This window comes from Pavona decussata, unplaced genomic scaffold (assembly GCF_977016875.1).
Source record: "Pavona decussata unplaced genomic scaffold, jaPavDecu1.1 SCAFFOLD_102, whole genome shotgun sequence".
Taxonomy (NCBI): domain Eukaryota; kingdom Metazoa; phylum Cnidaria; class Anthozoa; order Scleractinia; family Agariciidae; genus Pavona; species Pavona decussata.
The window spans coordinates 1319185-1343018 of record NW_028145517.1 but is presented as its reverse complement, the minus strand read 5'-3'; the positions used below and the strand labels follow the sequence as shown (position 1 = coordinate 1343018).

Below are 23834 nucleotides of genomic sequence, written 5' to 3'. Positions count from 1 at the left end.
TTAGTATGCGGCCGGTGTTTAACGTTTTTCTCGTATGCTTATTTACAACTTTTCACACAAGCATTATTTTTATGAACTCTCTTGACACGCCCTTTTCCAGGAATGTTTTTGAAGCCGTTTAAAAAACTCGCAGAACGTGTTTTATCGGGTCTAAAACAACTCGGCTTCGCCTCGTGGCTTAAATCTCGATAAAACACTGCTGCTCGTGTTTTAAACATTACATAAACTGCTTTTTATCCTGTATATATTTTTATCAATTTTATCTCTTATTTTATTTGTTTATTCGTTTTTATCCTGGCATGCCTGTAAACTAGCTGGTGCAGTTTATGACTAAACCATGTAGCTAAGCGCATGTTCCATGTTAAATAAACTTCAGTTCATTTCATTTTAGACAAAACACAGGCTTTTCCGACAAACACATGGACAAAAACTACCAGCACAAAAAAGGGAATTAATAAATAAAGTATAACCAACGTCTACTTGTAATGTCAAATTAGCCAATATACCACCAGTCTTATCGCCTTAAATCGGATTTCAACTGTGCTCTTCTATTCCATTAGACCCATTTAAATCTCTGTTCGTGGTAGCGATGGAAAATAACACAAATATGGTGATTGGAAGAACTCAGACAACAGCAAAATTTAAACGGACGCTAAATGAGAAAGGCAGGTGGGGTTATCGCTGCGGGGTCAACAAAAACAGTGCATGACCGAATTGGTTTGGTGCGATCTTTTCACTATATAGTGGTATAAGATCACAATTTCATTATACCCGGCGAAATCTATTGTCAATACAGTTGAGAATTGTTTCAAAGTCAAGATTTTTGACTGGTTTTTTTGTTTCTTTACTATAAACTGAATTCAAACCATTAAGTAATTTTAAATGTTTACGGGTAACCTGCCCAGACGAATCACAGAAAACTCATAGAAAGAAATAGTCTGGATTGGCTATAGTTACGGTTTTCGGTTATAAATCAGTTTCCAGATGTCTTTTTTAATTTACATCTTGGTTATCCTCTCGAGTTTGCTTGGAACTGCTGCAGAAGAAGGTAAGATGTTCAATGCATTTCGATGCTATTTTCAGGGGCAACCAATGAGAACATATCAATAGTTATTGCCTTCTCTCCCCCTTTTACAGACATATTTGTATAAGCAAATGCAATTTGATCTGTTTGGGTACTTTAGCTGAACATTTCAGTTGAACAACCTTTAAGGGAAAGGAATTTTAGTTCGAATTCATAAATTGCAAGCCGACCTTTTTACGCATTTTAACGACAAATATGCCCCTTCGAAAACGAAAGGACATTTTGTCGAAAAAACTTTACATTTTCTTTTCAACAAATCCGAATTTCTGAGGGGATTACATTCAAAGACTTTCCAAACAGATATCCATCGAAATGAGCCGCTGGTTGCCGCTGTATTTTCTTGTATTTTAAACAATACACGTACTGCATCTAAAACAGTGAGTGTAAGGTCATATTATTTCCTCGAATAAATTCGGAGACGAAATTGTCTTCCCTTTTTCCCCTTCCTTTTTTTATCATCTGTTTTATATTTACTACATAATTGGGATCGGGGGAACATTGTAGTTTCTGTTAATTTATTCACACACCAATGATTGGCTTTTCAATTATATTATAAATAAAATGGCGCATTCTTGACAACAACGGGCCGGAAAATTCAATTTCAAAAGTGAATGCTCGCAAAACAAACTACAGATAGAGGTTTTGTGTTATTCTTGTCATTACAGTAAGTTCAAAATGAAATCAGTACCTTTCTTCGAGAAATAGCAAATAAAAGATATTTTCTGTCAATTTTTGCTGACTGGTGGTCACCTGTTTTGACGTCACAATGTGACTGGGAACTAAACATCCGCGATTGTTTTTCTATCTCCTAATCCACCTAAATGTGGCCTGGATGGAATACGTTTTTGCATTTGAGTATATACATTGACATATTTATGTAAGGAATTACCGTAGAATGAGAAAACTATTGGGCCTGATAGCCATCATACGCAATCTCTGTGGCCCATTTATAATTTTCCATTTGCGCAAAGAGATAATCTCAACAGGTCACGTGAAACGTTTCCAAGCCGTTGCCCGTGAAGCCAGAAGTACTCATGGTCATTACGTCCTGTACCACTACTATTGAAAATTTGGTGGTCTTTTGTTAAATTTCTGCGGAGTGTTTCTGCGATTGTTTTTGTACTTCTTCCAGATTTGGCCCACGCAATGTATTAACATGCTTGTGACCCTAATCAATTTCGCACGAATTTCGGACTTACATGCAAACTTAAAGGCAACAACATTGTGAAGGGATTGAGTTGGTAGGAGCGAGTTGAATGTTATCATTGTTGTTAAAGATCTAGAGTGAATTTCTATACAAAATGATAATTTGAACAAGGTTTGTGGCAGTCAACTGGAAGCACGCAGTCGTATGCACATCTCTCTTCTGCAAATTTTCTCACTGGACTCTTACACAAAAGTATCCAAAATTACTGGTGTCTGACGTCCTTCATTCAGGAAAAACATTGATAGTTTTATGGCACAAAACTGTGCAAAATGCGTTGTCAACTATTATTTGATAAAAAAATATGTTATTGGATTATAAGTTGTGAAAAACCAACAATTTGGTAAAGATCACCATCATGATTTAACAATTATTCCCCCCCCCCCCCCCCCCCGCACCCGTTAGGTAGCTAATGAGGCTCATGGTTCCGATTTGTTGACAAACATCCCATATACAAATCTGTTGATATTAAGTCTTCAGACCAATTTAAAAAAGTCTTATTTGAGTATTTTAGTCAATTTTGGTTTTGTACGATGATTGATGCTGATATTTTTATCCTTTCTACCTTTTGTAGGTGATTTTATGAAGGCTATCATTTTCAACTTTATTTCATTTTATTTAGTTAGACGTCTTGCGTGATGGCACCCCCTTGCAGGACTAGAAATTTTTGAATAAAGGTTGAACGATTTAATTGCCGTTATTTCTCCGCCATTGTATAATCGCTTCCGATAATTATGGGTTTATAGAGACTGTTTTGTTTACAAATACACGCACACGCTGACCGTACAATGAACGAGAAATTTTCAAAACTGCACGAGGCCTTCTTAGGCCGAGTGCAGAATTGAAAATTTCGAGTTCATTGTACAGTCAGCAAGTGCGTGTATTTGTAAACAAAATACGAACTAACAGTCTCAAACCCTTTTAATATACGATCTGAGTTCACTGCACGCGATACACGTTAAAGGGAAAACATAAAACGATAACAATTATTATGACAAGGCAATTTTAATAAATAAAAAATCCGTGTATTTCAATTATAAAGAAATTACAATTCACAAATACCCTGTACACAAGTCACTGATGATTTGAGGGATTTCCTCTTCTCCAACCTGTGCAAACCTCGAAGCCATTTGCAATAACGCACGATTTTCATGAGTTATCGCCAACACTGCACTTTTTGAATGTGGTGTCGTGACGTAAATGAAAATCACGTGATCGATTTTAACCAATGGCCGCGCGCGTATTTGATAGAGAACTCAGATTGTATATTAATCGCTGATATACCATGGCCACTGAACCAATCAAAACTCTGCCTGTAATTCAGTTATGCAATGCTTCAGTTTGTAGTAAAGCAGTTATGTCTTTTCCTTAGAAATCGTTGCCAGATAATCAATTTTCTCACCGCTGACAACCCAGAATATTTTTCTCTACCCCCATCACTCAATGATTGCTTAATATTAAAAACTCACCAAAGTATGACTCCTGTTCGTTTTCTTTCAGAGAAAGTCACCTTGTTATTTGCTGGTGATATATCCTTTTCTGGGCCAGTGGGATATTACGTCAAGCATAATTACCACTCGTATAATGACTCGTTCAATGAAGTAGCACCGTTCATCAGGAAGGCGGATATCGCGGTTGGAAACTTGGAGTCTCCATTCGTCAATGAAGATGTGTATAATTCCAAGTTTAAAGGAGCCAAGTCAGTACTTTTGGACTCAAGTCCTGAGGCTGTCTCAGCATTAGGGTGCCGTAAAGATTCCATTTACCGCTTTTACGTTCTATCCTAAATGCTGTTATCACGAAAATTTGATGTCATTTCAAAACTCAAAAATATGTGTCTGACAACAGAAACAACAAAAGAATTGTCTAGTTTTGTTAAAAATTATCACCCCAGTGCAATAAAACTGTCGATTAGTGCCTCCTGCTAGAGACAGAGTAGGCCGGTATGGATTGAAACTTGAAAAATGTTAGGCTAATGTTTTTCAAGTTTTCGCATTTTTGTTTCCAAAATGCGCTAGAAACAGAGTACGAGTAGTTCATGTCAGGAATTGAGTTGATTTCTCTTCTCTCATTGTTCTAGAATCATTTTGTAGCAAACTGAAGGTCTTATTTCACCATTTTTAACAAAAGAGGTCAAAAACACCATGATACTTCCCCTTTAATTATCTTTGTTTTTGTTTATCAGTTTTGCTGGATTTGATGTCATCACACTGGCTAACAATCACATGAATGATTTTGGATCAAATGGAGCCAACTTTACTGCGGAAGTTCTCAAGAAAGCAGGCATAAAATATTTTGGGATAACTTATGGAAAATTCGATTCTTCCCAGGTTAGTCTGTCAACTGATAGGCAACTTTTGATAAAACATAAACAAATGAAATGGGTAAGCACAATCACATTTGAAGGCTTTTCACAGTATGTTTTCATTGCTTCCGTTATGAATGTTACCCTTTTACATTTTGTTCAAACAATTATTCCACAATATGGTGGCAGGCAGAGTTTGAAAGAAGTAATTGTCTCAGTAACGATAGTTCCAAACACAGAGTATAATGTTTTATAACCCAAGAAAAATACCGAAAAAGCAATATCCGGAAGAAAATGTAATTTCTGACGGTTGAGTGACCAAGGAAAGAATTAGTCAGAAATTACTATTCTGATGGCACGATTGAGAGGTTTTAGTATTTTCAAGGGACAGTTTTGAGTATTTAATGTTTTAGAGGGGAAATATTAATCATTCTAGCTCAGTCAGTCTTCCTGTTCGCTGCTTTCGATTCAGTTTAATATTTTTTCTATGGAGTTTTGGGTTTATTTGTACCTCTTCCTCGAGGTTCCGTGCCGCTGCATCAGATGGGGAATACGTTTCCACATATTTTTTGGCCGCATCTAAAGAGTGTTTTTTTTTTAAGTGGTTTTCGTATCTGGCGTGGTACACTTAATTTTTCAAGTTTTTCAAGCTAAACTTAAAAGCATATTGAATGTTGTAATAAGTATAATTTAGGACACATTGTTGTTGTCGGATGACTGATTGACCATTCCTCAATAAACTGTTTCACATTGAATGGCTCGTGATAGTGTAGTCAGAAAAGTGCAATTTTACTCTTCCTCTTCAAAACGTGGACTTTCCAAATATAAGATAATAACAGTTTACTTAACAATTATTCTATGGGGGCGCATTTAATATTCAAAAATTGTTGATCGTGGTAAAGGTGAATAGTACATTCGACTACCGATAACTCGAACCTAATTAAAAAGAAATTAAAAAAGGTTCGAGTTATCGAGGGTAAAATTACATAGAAAATGACCTGAAAGGAAAGGAAAATTGGTTCGAGTTAGCGGGAGGCTCGGGTTATTGGGAATCGACTGCAGTGGATATTTACCCTTCCTGGAGGCAGTAGGGTAAATATTGACCCCGTCTCGTGGATTGGCTTGCTTCGTTTCGGTTCAGCTACCGACGTGAATGATTCCCGGGGAACTCATGTAAACACGAACAGTTTTCCAATGATTGGTCGGACATTTTCGTTTCGGCATCTAACATTAGTATCATGTAAACATGAACAAGCATTGATCAGTGTGGAGACTAATTAATCTGAGGCTGGTCTAAGTTCAAACCGGTCTCATTTAATAGAGTGTTTTCACATGACGTCACAACGGCCATGTTGGTGACATGACAGTGTACTTTAACTCGTACCGAAGACAAGGGCAAAACTTTAACCCATTAATTTTCATTGTCATTTCGATTAATTATTTTTTACTTCTATTGTTAATTTTGCTTTATACACTCGATTGCAAAAACGTTGACACCTAAAAAGAATAAACCGTGAACGATGAGACCCAATCGCTTTTATGGGTATAAGTGTACTAAATTTATTTGCATAATATTCTATTCTCGTGCGTCGGTTGATAACCAAAATTAGTTGCACGTGGTGAATGATGGAAACTGTCCAAGCTTTCCTTAAAGTGTAAAGTTTTAAACACTACCCACAAATCCGTTGCGTCTTATCGTTCATGGTTTGTGCTTTTTAGGTGTCAGCGTTTTTGCAATCGAGTGTAGCAGGTTAAATTTCATAACTTTCCTTGTTGCTTTTTTTTTAATTTTTAGAAACCCGTTATCTTGGAGAGAAAAGGCATCAAAATTGGCTTTTTAGGTTACTGCGACCATGTGTCTCATGGAGGAAACAAGAACTGCAGCCAAATGCGGTCTTTGTTTTCCGCAGGTCCTGCTATTTATCAAGAATCTACCGTCAACAGAGACGTAAAATTGCTAAAGCAGGTATGTAATAAATAGATTCTTCTGATTAGTTTAATACGAGGCCCTTGTCCGCGCGAAGCCTGGAACGGTAGCACGAGAGTGTCACACTCGGTGATGTCTACACAATGGTCAAACATCTTCGCATGCACCAGATTAGGACCCTTACGTAAAACAGGTTTCCCGGATGTCACACATTCGAAGACAAACAGCACCGACCATTCTCTGTATACTTCGCTTAAAAAAAAATTGAAAAAAAAAAACAAAAAAAAAAAAAAAAAAACTGGAAGCTTTTCTTTTATTAATGATAAAATGATTTTGTGATGTGTGGTAATGTTGCATTGTTATCATGTAGCATTGACGGAATGCATCCATTGTTCAAATGCAGTAATTTTTTTCTGTTAGCACTGAATTAAGTTCTACGTTTGAAACAACTGCAAGCTACTGTCGAGTTGAACGTTCCTTCGTTGTTGGCCAATACGCCCACCAATTTATTGGAAGGCAATGTTGGCATTTCTAGGCTGGATCAAGCGACTTCCAGATCAAATCACCCTCGATCTACAAAGCTACGAAGCCTCTTACAGTAGGTCGTAGCAATATAGCCATAACAGTCTGAAACAAGGTTAAACAAAGTGTGACGAGTAGTTCAACCCTTTGCATGATTTCGTGAACGTTGCCGAAACGGAAACACTGAGTCTAGCAAAATTATTTCTGCATAAGGCACGCAACTTACAGTACAAGCAATTTAACAAGCATTGCCTTTTTCTCTTTCCTTAAGGCTAACGTCGATATTATAGTTGTATTTATGCATTGGGGAAAAGAGCTTCGTCCAGGACCTCTTCCTTATCAACTTCATATAACCAGACATTTGATGTCTCTTGGAGTACAAGTTATCATTGGTTCACATCCTCACTTCCTACAGCCACATTGTATCCATGGCAACACGGTTGTAGCTTTCAGTTTGGGAAATTTTCTATTTCAACCTCCCCGAATTTTGGGCGGAAATGATCCGGTAAGTGAACCACATCCATGTACGACTTTACTTAAACAAGAGGGCGCACTGCAAAACTTCCACTGATTGTTTATTAGCATGTTATTTCGAAATATTAATTAACAAGAATAGGTACCGCGCCCGGGAAAGATATACCTTAAGAATCACTCAAGTTAACTTACTCCAAAATTCGGCTGGCAATGTAAACGTCCAAGTACTAGTATATATAACCAGTTCTTGTCATTTGCAGTGGAAACTATGTTTAGAGGTAAAGCAGAACTTCAAACGTTATGAATGTAATGCATTACGCGTAAGAAATAATTACGATAAATTTCTAGGACGAGATGCACACAATCAAGCAGTATTCAAGCAGCTGATCTAAAACGTTTCTTGTGTGTGTTTTCTCTGGGTCACGATTTTATGCCCTGTGGTGATGGGCAAGCTCCATTCTTCGTCCCAGAACTCTTTCCTTTTTGCGCTTGACTGACGGTGGGAGTCAAGCAAAAAGGCCCTGGTGTCGACAATGCAGCAATGAGATTGTTGCGCCTTAACCCTTTAACATTTTTCATTCGATTTATCGTTCGCCGGCGAACGATAATTTTACTCACTCGGTACAAGAGGAGAATAGCCTATGTTGGAAAACAAACAACGCCAGATACAACGTTTGATTGAAGAGGTTTCTGGCATTGGCAGGTCTAAAGGAGTACCTTTAACGTTCTCTGGCAATTTCTAGTAAACTTCGCACTCTCAAGGTACTTAAATGCAAGAAAAAATAGGTTAAAAATGCGACATGATCATATCTGCCTGTAAAACAAATCATTCAATAAAAGGTTCCCAGCTTAAATTCTCAAGCTACAGCCTGGCAACATAATGCATTTTTCCTAGTTTAAGGACCAAAAAATGTGGAATATTTGACCTTGTAACCCCACGGGGGGCCAACTATCAATGCAAACACAGAAAGAAATACAAAGGTCTCTCGCTGTTCTTAAAAACGATGTGTTGTTGTTGACAGTTCCTGTCGCTATAATGTTACAAAATCAACCCAGAACAAGGCGAACTCAAAAACATGAAAATAAAAAGAAAGTTTAAAGGGTTAAGGTCCTTTTAAACGGTTTCAACATTTGCCCAGCAAATGTTAGATGAACGGAGTATTCCAATGGTTGTAACGCCATTCAACATTTTCAAGTACAAAGAAAATGTTGAATCGATGTTGAATGAAAGTTTAAACCAATTTAAATTTGATTCAACACGCTTGCTGCAAGCTTTCAACAGTTTCTACACTTTCAACAATGTTGAACACCTGTTCAAACGCTCCCGACATTTGGTTCAACAAGGTATTGAACGCATGTTGAACGAAATTTTGAAACTGTCTAACCGCCTTTAGAAGGGCTCAATGTTTGAAGAACGATTTCATGAGCACACACAAGGCTGAAATTCATCTTTTTCTTCTCACTTGTTTTAAAAACAAGCTTACGGGAGAATCCAACAAATACCTTTCGTATAAATTGTGTATTGTTTTTGTTGCAGACTTTGTACGGGAAATTTGGTTTCAAGCCAAACAAATACATGATAGAACTGTACGAGCGTTATATTCTAGGGAAAAAAGTATTTAGAGAATCGAGTTTGAGCCGCTTGTTCCAAGTAACCGTGTCACGGTATGTGCGAAGCATTTGTTTTTTGTATGATTTCTACCTATTTTTCAGTATTCACCACCAACCTCGTCCCCCTAATTAAAAATGGCACTCCCCGAACTCGTGGAGATTGGGGCTGAAAAGGTACCCTGGTCATTTATCTATTTTATATGAAAATGACCATCGACATCTTTGTATACGGAGTTTATATAACGCAACCATTACATCAAATGCATAACTAAATGTATAAACTACAACAGATGGCCAGCGTTTGCAGAAAATGTTCTATTCTTTCTTCATGGGAGAACCAAATGCATATAGAAAGGTCCATTGTTTTTGTCAAGTTGGATTCCTACTTAGAAATGATGATGTAACACGTCCCAGACAATATTTTGAAATATGGAGTACAAATTCTTCTCGTGAGTGACCGCTGCCCAAAATTTCGTCGCCAGTCAAATGCCCGATGGGGCGGAAAATCCTTAAATAACAAGGACTGAAACCAGGTTTGTGAGCCCGCAAAAATGGGCACCCCCACCAAACACATGTTTTCGCGAAAACCGGTGGGCTCTGAAATCTGGTTCCAGTCATTGTTATCTAAGGTCTTCCGGATGGGGCGGGACTCGTCAAATGCCCCGCCTTGTTGGGCTAAACAAGTCACGTCCACGGAGGGAGGGAGGGGCGGGGGTTGATCGTGCTTGGAATAGACCAATTTTCTAGCTTGGCTACGAGGGTTAGGGGAATAAAACAACAGAAATTAGTTATTAATATCTTGGCCTCGATGTAATTTCTGTTTTGTTCCCCTAAGCCTCGTAAACAAGCAGGAACTTTGATATATCGAAATTGGTCTGCTGACCGAAACGTTGAAGGTAATATTAATTGGTCACAAATTTATTGTCTTTGCTGGTCGACTAATCATCGTGAAAGTCACAAAAACCAACAAATGCCTGATGGGACCCCTGAACGGAAAATGTGAAATAATGCCCCGCCAATGGCTGGTGGGAAGGGATCAGCACTGTTGGAATTAATTGGTACATAAATATGAGGACCAATACATTCTCACGTGTTTTTTTCTAGGAGCGGTGTCCAGGGAGCCACGTTTTTACCACTTGAAATTGCATTTGACTCTAAAACCAAGCGCCTGCACCCAAAACCTCTGGAAAAACCAAAATGGATTAGTGTTTGTGGACGGGACGACAAAGATTGCATGAAATGCAAATTTTAAGTACCGTAATAAAGGGCGAGTTAATAAAGAGACAAACTGATCTATAGATACCTGTTTTGTCGCTTCCATCTGTTCCTGCCAAGTGTTTTGCACGTCCACTGACTTTTGGAAGATATCCGGAGTATTTTTGAAGCACGGTTACACAGGCGGCTTAAATGACAGTTAAAGAGCGATTTAAAATCACCCTTGTAAGCTACCGTGCGACTTTATCGCAAATTTGTTATTTGTTTTCAACGAAATCGCATTTATGCGGTGCCTTTCACCGACATATCAGCCAAAAACCATCGGGAAACGTATGAAGGTGTGATACAAAATTAAAAGAAAGAAAGAAAGAAAGAAAGAAAGAAAGAAAGAAAGAAAGAAAGAAAGAAAGAAAGAAAGAAAGAAAGAAAGAAAGAAAGAAAGAAAGAAAGAAAGAAAGAAAGAAAGAAAGAAAGAAAGAAAGAAAGAAAGAAAGAAAGAAAGAAAGAAAGAAAGAAAGAAAGAAAGAAAGAAAGAAAGAAAGAAAGAAAGAAAGAAAGAAAGAAAGAAAGAAAGAAAGAAAGAAAGAAAGAAAGAAAGAAAGAAAGAAAGAAAGAAAGAAAGAAAGAAAGAAAGAAAGAAAGAAAGAAAGAAAGAAAGAAAGAAAGAAAGAAAGAAAGAAAGAAAGAAAGAAAGAAAGAAAGAAAGAAAGAAAGAAAGAAAGAAAGAAAGAAAGAAAGAAAGAAAGAAAGAAAGAAAGAAAGAAAGAAAGAAAGAAAGAAAGAAAGAAAGAAAGAAAGAAAGAAAGAAAGAAAGAAAGAAAGAAAGAAAGAAAGAAAGAAAGAAAGAAAGAAACAAACAAACAAACAAAGAAAAGGATCCCTTGTTCATTTTCCTTGTTACATGAACGAAAGCAAGTTCAACTCGAGCTACTTAGTATGGTTAAAAAGACATATCCTTTAAGAAATAAAGAACTGCAACAGTTAACGAAGAAATTTTTTATTTTATTTCTCTTTCTAACAACAGGAGAATAAATAAGTACCACCCTCGTCTGGATAACAAACTAGTTGTGTGCATCACACTGGCAGGTATAAATTATGTCCCGTTAAACGTTATCTAGTCGGGCAAATGTAAGTGAACAACTTCCAACGGCCGCCTATTTCTTTCAAAGCGACTCAGACTATATAATGTACCTTATAATATTAAAATCACACAAAGGGGTGAAGACAAAGAGAATCACATAGAATAAGTTAGTATACAAACTTCAGGTTGTTGCGACGTGCATTGGCGGGGGGCAAGGGTATGGTTAACATGAACGGATTAAATTACTGGAATACAAAACTGATTCAACTCGAATAAGCCACGCTTAATACAGTGAATAAACCTAAAGAAAACCGAGGACGTTTCGGGGCGCAGCATTAGAAAACAGCTGCACGAGGAATAACCGATTGGCATGTATTGGCCATGTCAAATCATTTTTACGTCAATTTGAAAACACCGGATAAGAATTGGTGCCCTTACAGGAAAGTGCACGCTGACTAAAAAGAGCTTACTTAAGATACGAAAGTAACTGTTATCAAGCCTTATGAATCGTAGCTCATGGCCTGCGTGCAGTCGTCCGCCTATAAGAATCGACAGACAAGGCTGCTCTTGTTGCAGTTGATTTGGCTATTTTGTAAACTGACAGAAGGGAGTACTCGGGATATAAGAAGCCGATTAAATCCTGTGCACTGAAACAAGAGCTCATACCGGGAAACATGATGGAGTTCAATCCTTCGAAGTTTCTTCCGTGCCCCGCTATGCTCAATTTGTCGACCGAGTGCCACGCAAAAGTTAAATTACGAATGTGCATGTACTCGAACACCCTTCCAGAACACAAAGTCTGAACGGGTCTGAATTTTGCAAATCTTAACGATCGTTCTTGAGACGTAATTGTGTTCACCGGGTATGGAGATATCGTCGTTAAACGTGGCCGGTTTTTAAGGTAGCACTGGAGATAGCTATGCACAGTATGAGCGATACTTCTGGTGTCGTTTATGACTATAATAACTTAAAATGTAAAGGTTAATTGTAGCCGGATTCACGCTAAAACACCACACATCATCCTCAACTTTTGGTATGAAAGACAAATACCACGATTGGTGTCAAGGTAAAGAGACTATCTCATTAAAGGATGACTGTTAAGTTACTGTTAAGTCACCCACAGCATAGGACAAATCGCATACTGGCATTTTCGACGCAGTTATGAATTTGCCAATTCTTTTAATACAATTTTTTAGGATCTTACTGTTGTGGGCACTATACTGCTTTTACCATACACACTAAACCGTTCAGCGAAACTTTACGTACCCGTAATTCATAATATAAAACTTTTGTATGGTTTTCAATGGCAAGTTAAAAGGTTTTTTTTTTTTTGATGAATTTAGTGCATTTATGAACAAAGTGCTTTTCCAATTACACCCAATCCAACAGGGCAACACACTTCCACTTTCCTCCAAACAAAAAGCCAACATCACTAAATAACGTGAATTGGCCATAGCTAAACCTTTCGGGATCTTGCATTTCCAGTATCACTCACTCCACACTTACAACTGGACGACTCTTGAGGAAAGTCATGCTCTAGTGTACGTACCACACAACAACATGAAATTACGAGTTCTTGAGCATTCATCGTGGCGAACGTCGTCAATGTAACAGTCGTTTATGGCTGAAAACGTAGAAAGTTTTAACGTTGAAGGAAAATCTTCTGGAGAAATTTATTTATCTGGATCAGCATGCAAACCGTTCAGTGGTCTGTCGGATGATTCTGCAAATAAAAAGGAAAGACAGGAAATGATCAATGCATTATCAAGTTTTATCAATTGGGAAAGGGGGGAGGGGAAAGGAAACAAAGGTAACGAACCCACGGGGATAATTTCCGAATTTGTTAACAACTATCCTTTTATCTTCAATGAGCACAAGGAATTGCTCTTTCGGTATTTATTTCAAACCACGAAGACATTATATCCATGATACCCCTTTTCTCCCGAAAACAGAGTATTTTGCTAAACAATCCAATCTAATACTTATTGGCTCGTTTTACTGAAACGTGATCTAGTGTCCGCGAAGCCTAAAGGTGGAACCCACGCCTACACGATGTTGGAGACGCCTGAGGGACTAGGTTGTATGTCTCCCTAGTCATTTGGGAAAGAAAAACAAATAACAATGAAGAGTGTTACCTGGTTCACGAAGAGCTTCGGGATCTCCCGCAAGTTCTGAAAGGAAAACAAAATGCATATAGTTTTCAATTTTTTTCCTGACGGTTGTATTCATATTCTTCAACCATACTAAGAATAGATGGATGGATGGAAGGTAAACTTCATTTATCCACGGTGATCTTATCAAAAACTTTACAAAAAGAATTTATTCTGCCTAAAAGCCGTGGTGGAGATAGGAAGAAGTTGTAAAGTTTGGATAAGTTTACACAATGTGCGAATCAGGTCGTACGAAAAGTCGGCGACATGACGATACAAGGCTATCCAGTCAAAGCTCCTGTTGTAAAACCAAAACATGACAAACACTTGTAGCGGCACGGTGACATAATGGTTAGTGCGACAGGTTTCTGCTTCTTTGTTGTGTCCTCAGATGAGAAACTTTGTTCCACAATATCCTTCTTCATCCTGGCTCCAGTTGTTCAAAGAGCGGTTAATTTTATCCAGCGGATAAGTCGCTATCCAGCGGATAAAACGTATTGGTTGGAGCACATTTTATCCGCTGGCAAGAGTTATCCGCTCTTTTGAACAATCGGGACTAGGTGCATAAACTGGTACTGGTGTATCGGTGAAGAAAACCTAACAAAACGCTAGAGGCAAAATGCTTGAAGTACCCAGCATTCACACAAGCGGAAAAAGCAACCGTTCTAGTTGCTTCATGTAAATAAACAGCGTCAACCCAAGCTCCTGTCATATGGGCCGTATGCGGCTCGATAACGTCTTCACCTTCTCCTTGATTAACACCTAAAATCCATTGAGTACCTGGTAGTCCGTCTAGATGTGCGAGAACACCCGAGGATCCTTCAGAGCGACTTTGTTCTTCAGCGATTCGAGCCTGCAGGTCTGCCTGAGGACACGAAAGTCAAACTTATGTTAAAACGGGAAAAATATAGAAACGAATTATACTAACAAAATGTCATTTTCATGTCTCTATAATAGTTTATTTATAGTCTATTTAACAGTCATCAGCAATCATTTAAATTTCACCACGGTCGTAATAAAAGCCCATAGGGGCGTTTTTATAATAAATATCCTTTTATTGTCAGTCACACCCTTTCCGTTATCATCCGTAGACAATTTTGGTATTGACTCAAGGAACGATAGCCAATTTTAGGGCGCCCTTTTCGTCTCTGACTTTATTATTTATAAACGTTTGTCGTTTTACATCTTAATCCTCTATCCATCAAATCCGAACTTTTGTTTAATTTCGTTACTTGATCTACATTTCTTCATAGTGCCTACTTCAGTTTTCCACGGATCTCAGCGAACCCAGGTTGTCGCGACCCTGTTTTCAAATTCTCTGTAACCGCCTTGAGACATTTCCTGGCTTACCTCCGTCAATCCAGTGAGTTTAGTGGGTAGATCATCCAGGGTAACTTCGCTATCATCTTGACCGTTAGAGATCTAACAACACATAGAAAAACACCCATGAATTTAGGAGCGACCTGCACCGTTTGCAATGTCTTACATGGTTGGTCGAGAGGACAAAAGAACGAACAACAGAACAATGCTCCCAGCCCTAAAAAAACAATGCAGCTGCAGGTTTTAAGGGTCCAGTGAAAATAGAGCTTTTGAAGGGTGCAGTATGGTGTGAATTTACCAAGATATAGACCATTGCGTAAGAAGATTAGACACTGAATATAACGTAAGCGAAGAAGAGGAAACAACTCTTCTTTTAAACCCCAAAGTAATTACTTAAACGCCTCAGCTCAATATCAAACAAGTAGTAGACAGAAAACGTATCATAATTTCACCCGCATGCAATAACGGGGAATGACAATTCAAACACTAGAACTGTAGGTGAGTCTAACCAAATCTCGTACACAGAGTCCTCAGGTTCTTTAGGGAGCGGTTGGTCGCCAGGAGAGACTCTGGGACTGTGTACGAAATTGGATTAGACTTCAACTGTACTTGTTTGAATTGACATTCCACGTTCGCTGCATGCGGATGAAATTATAAGTTTTCTGAGGATTCTTGAGGCTAACCAAATCGTTCCAGCAAAGGGAACTATCGACATATAATAATTTTTCTCGATTTTCAGAATACGATCCCCCCAAGTTAGGTTTAACGCGATCGCGGGTTGAAAACATCAGCAATGTAAACAGAATTCCTGAAAACAGTAACCCACAAAAACTGTACCACCATTACTCTGCCTAGTCGGAAATTTTCCACTTTCTCCCCACCAGCCTCCTCAACAATGTACCAATACCGTGAGGAGAAACACGATTTCAATCCTACTCACTTCTCCGTTTTGCACGTAAGGTGTTACTCCTGCTGCAGCAGCCGCTTCAGCTGCAGCCTCCACAGCTTGGTCCTGTTCATCCTGGGGAGCTCCGTTCTCATCACTGTCACTCGGTCCGTCTCTATTGTTTCCTTGATCTCTGTTGGCGGAAGCGGACGCTGCAGTGCTGCCTTTGTATTCCTCTAGCTTCCTCCTCGCGTCAGAGTCGTCAAACGACTCCTCACCGTCTTCTTCCCCACTTCCAAAACTACAAGGCAACGACAAAAGGTGTACTACACGAAGAAAGCACGCGAGAACAAAACAACTTAATGAAACAGTACGGCACCAACGAATGGTTAACGCTAAGTGGGAAATCCATGGGTTCACTTTAGTACTTTAACATACACTATAGAGGTAATTCTCTGATCCATCATTTGTGTCCTTAGTGCTAGCGAACATTGACGCAATAACCACCACAATCACTCACGACTTGCTCCCGTCTGGCTTCGTAGCTCAGCCGGAACAGCAACCCACGATAAAATCTGGAAGTCGTGGGTTCGATTCCCGTCGTGGTCGCTGATTTTTTTCGTTGCCTCGTACGACCTCCTATTTCCTTGCTTGGGCTAATGCTCAGTGGGAAATAGACCCTTCTCCAAAATAACGGCAACAGATTTGAATGAGTTAAAATTGAACTGAATGAAAAATTGAAACCAGCACTGGAAAGAGCACCTTTACTTTAGTAACCTTGCAAAATTTCAGCATATCAGGTGTTATATCAGCTCAGGAAATGTAAGATGAAATTTGACAAATTTACAGACGTTAGTATGACTAGTGGTATACGTCATACCCCCAGTCAGACAAACGTCTGTAAATTTTTTATTTTTCAACTTACATGTTCTCAGCTGATATTACACCTGATATGCTGAAACTTTGCAGGATTACTAAAGTAAAAGTGCTCTTTCTAGTGCTGGTATACGTTTTTAATTTTAACTTATTTGAATTTTCGGCCGCCATTTTGGAGAAGGGTCTATTCATGGGTTCACTTTAGCACTTAAACATACACTGCAGAGTTAATTCTGATACAGCCACCATTAATGAAACAGTAAGACTGAGCCGGGTTGTTGATAAATCGTCACAAACAAGACAAATACAATTAACGCTTGAGAGTGGCCATTAATTTACCTTGAAAAAGGCTTCGATTCACTCGCTGACAACTCCAACTTTACACAGTTCTGAAAAGAATGAAAGAAACGTACATTATTCAGACTGACGAAAACGTTGAAAAAATGAAATCAAGTAGACAAAATGAAAACAAAACAAAAAACAATAATAACACTTTACCTGTGGGGAGTCCACAATACTGCTGTCTTGTAAACTGCATAAGGGAAAAAAATGAACGACTTGCCTTAAGTACAGTAAACATTTAAGCACAAGTTAGTTTTATCACGGACGATGTTGGCTGCGTTACACGAGAACCGACTAGCTATCGAGTTGTCCGTTGAATATATCATACAATAATTCAACCCTTTATGAAGGAATTTGCTTCATAAAATTAAATAAATAAGTAAGTAAGCAAGCAAGCAAGCAAGCAAGCAAGTAAGTAAATAAATATGGAACAGCTCCTCATCTCGTCAGAAATAACTGTACCTAATATTAACACCCCAGCTGCAACAATAAGGATTCAAAGTACATGATCCCGGATTATCCGTGTCAAAAGATTGTTACCTTGCAGATCTGTCTTCAAACTGATTGGCCATTACGTCATCTCGTGCCTAACAGTGAAAAGCAAAACAACTAAGGACGGTGCCTACTAATACAGAAGTAATCTTGAGCAGTTTATAACTATGCAGGAAAAGTAGTTCTTAGTATGGGCTACTGGAATCTAAAAAGAACATTGAGGTTAGGGGTGAATTTTTAGAGATAATTAGCAACAATAGAATAAAATCTAAAAAGCTGTAAAATACAAAGCAATGTAGGCGTTTTTTTTTTTCCAAATTGAATCTCAATTACCGCTGAAAAATGCATGCTTACTCCCAATTTCCTTTTTGGATACCAATAACCATTGCTAAGATGTACTTTTCCTGCACATAAACCGTGCAAAAATATCCTTGTATCAGTAGCCGACACCCATAGGAAACCCGAGTTTCTGGGACTATCGAACATATGCGTAGTAACACAAGGAGCTGTACTTGAGGGTGAACACACCTAAAACGGACAAAGAAAACACGTTCACGCAGGCTCATCAGAAATGCCGCATGGTGCAGAAACGAAATTTGAAATTCCAGGCTTAAATAAACAATACAAAAGACCGCGTATTTATTCAAATAAACGTCGCTAAATTATACTTAACCACAGTCAATCGAGGTAAATTTGGACTGGTAGGCTGACGAGAAGAGACCTTTGAGATTTGCAATCTAGCAGAGAGCAGGTACAAGTATCCAGACATTTTACATGGGCGCCTTATTCTCGGTTTTGAAATAAGTCCAAGAAAAGCGAACAAACCTTTCCAAGTTCCTCCTCTTCAGCCTCTTGTTGCTCCTTAGTGATCGGCATGGCGGCAGCATCACCCTCATCCAATTCGTCTTCTTCATCTTCTGGTCCTTCATCATCAGCACCCTCATCTTCAGCCCCTGACTCCTCCGATGAAGAAGTCTCCTCCTCGCTGCCTTCTTCTTCTTCCTCGTCCTCCTCTTCGCCCTCTGCTTCTTCACGTTCATCAGCAGTCCCAACACCTTCTTCCTCTACGGCACTGGAATTAAAACAAAGCAATGATTAATTGACTGCTAGCATCAGTATACCGATAAACGTTTTCACAAGAGGACATCATCTCTACTTTTCCAATCAACTTTATAAAGCACGCGCTCTGATTGGTCAATTAAGCCTTTAACCCTTAATATCAAAGAACAAATTCTCCTATCTTGACCCCACAATTTTATCATAAAAAAAGCTGGGGAGAAGTTATTAAAATATCAAGAAAATTCACCTTGGGTCATCATATCCTTAATTCTCAACACCTCAGGAGTTGATTAAGCATTGACATTACGAGGAGAAATTTGATGGTGATCACTGTTAGGGCTTAAAGGGTTAAGTGTTCACTATTTGCCCAAGCGTGTAAGCTGACGAAAGCTTGCGCTCGCTCGCATTTTTTTTTTGTTCACGAATGCAATTGTGGCTTTGCTGAGGAGTTCCAGTTTCAACTTCTTGAGCTAACAATTACTAGAAACGGAAGATAATTACTCAGATTAGCAACAATAACATGTCTCACAATCTACTTGCAGACGAAAGACAAGATTAAGCCAAAAATATTTTCTTTCATCGACAACTCATCAGCACAATTTATGTTTGTTGGTTTAACGTTCTCAAAAAAAATGATAAATGGCTCAAGGGGTGCACTAAACCAACGCCACCGCGACGCAATAGAGAGGTTAAGAATGACGTTTACGGCAAACGTAACATATGACCACGTGACCATGTTAATCCCATATTTACCGCTTGCTTGAGTAGTTAGCATCAAAGGTCAGAATAGGCCATTTCTGAGTTGCCGTAAACCTCAGTATGAAAGCGAGGCTAACTGCAAAGCCTTTCTTATGAAAATTATTTTTGTTTGTATATGAATGAAACCTAATTTTCATAATAAAAACTTTGCACTTAGCCTCGCTTTCATAATGAGGTTTACGGCAACTCGGAAAGGGCCTATTAATTTGCACTGTTCCCATCATTGTACTCTTTATTTCAAGAAAACATAAACGCGAATTTTACGTTTGCCGTTTGCCGTAAACGCGATTCTTAAAAGAGGGATTAAGAATCGCGTTTAAGGGAGTGCGTTTAAGGGAGTAATGTTCTTTTAAATGTATTAAGACGCATTCAGTACCACTGAACCCGAGTTTACCTGTCTTCTCTTGGCTGGTCATCTTTTTCTTCCGTCTCGTCGCCATCCTCTTTATCTCCGTCTTGTCCTGTTCCAGTGTCAGTGCTGGTAGAATCAAATGCCTGAGAAGTAACAACAACAAAACATATAAAACCCAAAGCTCCAACTAAGTCCTACGCATTTACGACAAGACCAACAATCTAGTGGTTATTCTTCAGAAGCGACTACAGTCTAATTGCTTGACTTAATGTTTGATTAATCAACAGAGTCGAGTTGATAACTAAAGGTAAATTGGCCACCGAAAAGAGATTCGAGTGCTGACGTTTTGAGCGTTAGCTCCGATTCGCTCTGACGAAGGGCTAACGCTCTAAACGCCACCACTCGAATCTCTTTACAGTGGCCAATTTACCTTTAGTTATCAACTCTGTTGATAAATCAAACATTTCTTTGTACTCCCCACCAACGCAGCACCGCAACTTCTTTAGAAACAAAACCCCCTTATCTAATTGCTTGGCTACCATAGAGAAACACAGACAACTCGCGATTTTCCATGCCCTTTTGATAGAAAGGGAGATGAAAACCACTAAAACTACATCCAGGGTATATTTAGGACAGATGAGAAATAAAACTAACCTGACGCCATGTTGGTCTCTGACTTGCTCCACGAGTTCTAAATTAAATAAACGAACGAGGACATTTACAAAACAACATCAAAATCATCTTAACTGTTTTCTTACACTTTCCGTAAGGTCTGTCTTTCTTTCTTTTTCTTTTCTTTGTCTTTTTTTTCTTTTTTGTTGTTCTGGCAAGAATGCTTTTAAAAAGGACCTACAAAGACCTGAAATAAATTAAATACGCAGATCTGGCGCCTTGATGTTTCACTAACAAGTAACAACATGTTGTCGATAAATGGTTTAACAACTGAAACAAGACAAATTAATTAATTTTAATTACTTCAAACTTATAATTAATTAATCAATTTTAATTGTAGCAAATAAAACTGTTACCCGTCCAAGTCCTGCATGAGTCTAAAAAACGCCAGCTCATTGAAGAGAATTTCCGACATGTCTACCAGCATATCCTCACCGCAGTCTTTCATCCTGGTGATAAAATATTAGGACAGGTTGTTTTTTGCTGATCTTCACCGAGCCAAAGCATACCGCTTTGAATGATCACGAGTTTTTTTTTTTTTTTTTTTTTCATAGAATTCATTTCTTACAACTTTACGAAACATGACAGAGTACTTTGTTATAGTTTATACTAAGTGTATAATTAGTATAGTTTCAGTAATGTGTTTCACGTAGTTTTCCTTTTTTTTTCACAACGCTCATAGGAAGACCACTTGTTTTTTAATGATATGACATCGTGTTTAAGGACGGTGCCTACTATTGTTACTGCGCATACGTTCTGCGCATCTGGAGATACTCGGGTTTCCTATGGGTGGTGCTTTCTATTACAGGGATATTTTTGCGCGCTTTAAAATTATGCGGAGAAAGCAGAACTTAACAAGTGATTTTGGTATCCAAAAAGAAAATTGGGGGTAACCATGCATTTTTCAGAGATAATAAAGCTTCAATTTGGAAAAAAGTGCCATACATTGCTTTGTATTTTGCTGCTTTTTTGAATAATTGTTGCTTAGTTATCTCTAAAAAATGCGTGGTTACCCCCAATTTTCTTTTTGGGTTTCAATAACCGCTACCAAGATCTGCTTTTCCCTCATAGTGATAAACCGTGCAAAAATACTTCGCTATTAGTAGGCACCGTCCTTAAATAAAAAATGTGATGATGATGATGATGATGATGATGATGATGATGATGATGATGATGATGATGATTATGATGATGATTAATTCCTTCTCAATTCGATCACTCTCACAATCTACTTCCTTGAATGCTATAAATATTATTGTAGGAATATTAAAGGCGTTAAGTAAGTTGTTACTGTTGGTAGAATACTGTTCTAAAAATAATTTCAGCAAAGAATGAAAGAAGGACACAAAACTTACTTTCTATCTTTAAATCTGGCGAGCGAATCCTGAAGAATGGAAGCTAGCTGTTTATGAAAGAATCTGCCAAACTCCTTTTGAAAAAGACAGAAGAATTAGTTAGACTATGACTTGACGACAAACATTAGTTAGCGTACCAAGCCTTCTCAACTCAATTGTGGAGCGAGATTTGGAAGTGTGGGGCGCAATTGTTTGTTCGTCCCACTTCTTACGTCCAAAAGGAGCAAACCGCTTTTGATACAGAACAAATCTTACGGAAACGATTGCTACAAAGGGTAGAAGGGTGCAAGTTACCATCACAGTAACAAGTTACAAGCAATAGGCTTAAAAAGGGGAGGGGGGGGGGGGGGGACGACGACAAAACAAAACAAGAAGCCTTTTTCAGCACAGATAGAAGGAAAACTGAATACCACATCCCTTTTCATTACATAAAGGCCATTTTACAGTTGTTTGTTCAGTGTACTAGCCAATGCGTGGAAGTGAGGTAATGGTTGCAAGTGCCTTTGTTTTGATTCAAACCTTCCTGGTTTTCATATTCAAATCATTCTGCTCGCGCTAACAAGCCAATATTAACGTACGAAAAAGAGAAAGGTTTGAAACACAGCAGGGTCAACTCCAGCCTCACAACCATGGCACTGAGCACACAACTGCAAAATGGGCAACTGGATTTTTTTGCTAATCACGAGTGTACATGCGATCAATATTTTAAAATGACTGTCAAAATTCGCGCGCGCAGATTGGCTCGTAGCCATTGTCTAAAAGAGTGCCGACAATAAAAACGACGTCAGATGTAACGCGCACACGCTTTCTCAAAGTTCGTTCATATCGGCAATTTCTATGGTCTACAGTTATAGACAATAAAATGACGCCATTAAATGTTCAAAAGTTGGCAGTGAAGCCACTCGCCGCTCTTGATTTTTCAACATTTTATGACGTCATTTTTTGGTCTATAAAAGTATAGACTATAGAAAACTGCCGTCGATTTGTTTATTGTACCTGTTCTTCATTGACTTGAATCCTCGTTAACACGAGGTTCCTGATATAACCTAGCAGTTCAGAGTTGCAGTTATCCTCCATGTGCTCATTCAGATAAGGAATCACTTCCTGGAGAATTCACAAACATTTTCAAGAATATTTTCATGGTAATCTATAGAAACCACTTACCTACTACATGAAAAAAAAAAAGAATACATGCACAACACGTACTTTCATGGATAGTCGGAAGGACAATGTCAGTTAAAAGGAAAAGCAAATGCTTGGGCCAAAAAGTCGGAAAACAAAACATTTCCCAGATAACGAGTGCGACATTACAAAGTAAACTATTGTCGTGTTTTACCCGGTGGTAAGTATTTCCCACGTTAAGGCACATTTCCACGATTTTCACTTCAGCAAAGGACTTTTACGTCTCACAAGTGTTAGGTATTGTACTTGTTGCTGTGAATTACTGGAAATCATCTTAAAGGAGAAACTAAACAAATTTCTCATTAACTACGAAAGGAAACAGAACCACAGTTGGTCTTCAGCCCAAAAATAATGGATGTACTCTAGTACAATGTCACGATGCACAGCAACTTGAATGACCAAGAAACAAAGCAGGCAGTGACAGTTTTCCTATCAGCGCTTCAAGTCCGTCAAATGTGGCCGTTGCTTCCGATAAAAATTGACTGATTAAATGTTTGGTTACATGAAGGCTTAAGCATCAGGACTTACCACAGCAACTAGCAACAAAATCAGTACTAGGCTAGAACCACATAGTAGGTGTTACATGCTTAAACGATGGGAAAATACTTTCCGGTACTCACCGACATGATTGATTTGATTAGGTGGTCCAGGGCTTGAGTGTCGATCCTGGGGTACTGTAAACAAAAGTAAACAAAAGGACCGACAGGAGGTTAGTACCGTACCGTTACGAATGTAACGTTGGGACCCTCGTTATTTTCGACTAATTTAGCAGCCTTCTTACAGGAGCCTTTACCGTGTGGGGTATATGAGCCAATCTATCTTCATAAACTCAATTATGAAAGCAAACGCATCGCAGTTTCTTGTACAATGGTATATCACAACGTCAATTTTAAACGTATAAAAATCAAAGAGATCAGTCGTTACCCACGCAGTTTACTACAAGGGAAACAATAATTTACAATGCAC

At 38.5% G+C, this 23834-nt stretch overlaps 2 protein-coding genes and 1 long non-coding RNA gene across 7 annotated transcripts in view; 2 read left to right on the top strand and 1 right to left on the bottom strand.

Moving 5' to 3' along the window:
* The first annotated feature begins 580 nt into the window (after positions 1–580).
* On the top strand, positions 581–10662 carry LOC146471524 (uncharacterized). Of its 2 annotated transcripts, none has more exons than XR_014866788.1 (7): positions 581–1048; positions 3789–4032; positions 4474–4618; positions 6389–6559; positions 7314–7547; positions 9054–9360; positions 9916–9954. XR_014866788.1 is itself a non-coding variant. In XM_085120811.1 (7 exons), the coding sequence occupies exons 1-7, from the start codon at positions 985–987 to the stop codon at positions 10377–10379; spliced, it is 1134 nt and encodes a 377-aa protein (XP_084976937.1). In that variant the 5' UTR covers positions 581–984; the 3' UTR covers positions 10380–10662. The 2 variants fall into 2 exon arrangements, 1 of the variants encoding a protein (XP_084976937.1); XM_085120811.1 differs by lacking the exon at positions 9916–9954 and adding an exon at positions 10232–10662 and having other exon boundaries at positions 9054–9181.
* A 661-nt stretch (positions 10663–11323) lies between these two features.
* The window catches only part of LOC146471523 (uncharacterized), a 47261-nt gene continuing 34750 nt past the window's right edge, over positions 11324–23834 (bottom strand). For all 4 annotated transcript variants that reach the window (XM_085119988.1, XM_085119991.1, XM_085119990.1 and 1 more), the window contains exons 37-51: positions 23489–23542; positions 22683–22790; positions 21687–21760; positions 20688–20780; positions 20314–20350; positions 19702–19802; positions 18315–18561; positions 17538–17584; positions 17154–17187; positions 16995–17044; positions 15834–16080; positions 14924–14995; positions 14354–14438; positions 13559–13594; positions 11324–13146 (exon numbers count right to left, since the gene is read on the bottom strand). In XM_085119988.1, the coding sequence (XP_084976114.1) occupies positions 13097–13146; positions 13559–13594; positions 14354–14438; positions 14924–14995; positions 15834–16080; positions 16995–17044; positions 17154–17187; positions 17538–17584; positions 18315–18561; positions 19702–19802; positions 20314–20350; positions 20688–20780; positions 21687–21760; positions 22683–22790; positions 23489–23542 (1335 nt within the window). In that variant the 3' untranslated portion in view covers positions 11324–13096. The remainder of the gene's footprint in view (positions 13147–13558; positions 13595–14353; positions 14439–14923; positions 14996–15833; positions 16081–16994; positions 17045–17153; positions 17188–17537; positions 17585–18314; positions 18562–19701; positions 19803–20313; positions 20351–20687; positions 20781–21686; positions 21761–22682; positions 22791–23488; positions 23543–23834) is intronic.
* The window catches only part of LOC146471519 (uncharacterized), a 104778-nt gene continuing 95981 nt past the window's right edge, over positions 15038–23834 (top strand). Inside the window, exon 1 of the long non-coding RNA XR_014866667.1 lies at positions 15038–15133. This is a non-coding gene — a long non-coding RNA (uncharacterized LOC146471519). The remainder of the gene's footprint in view (positions 15134–23834) is intronic.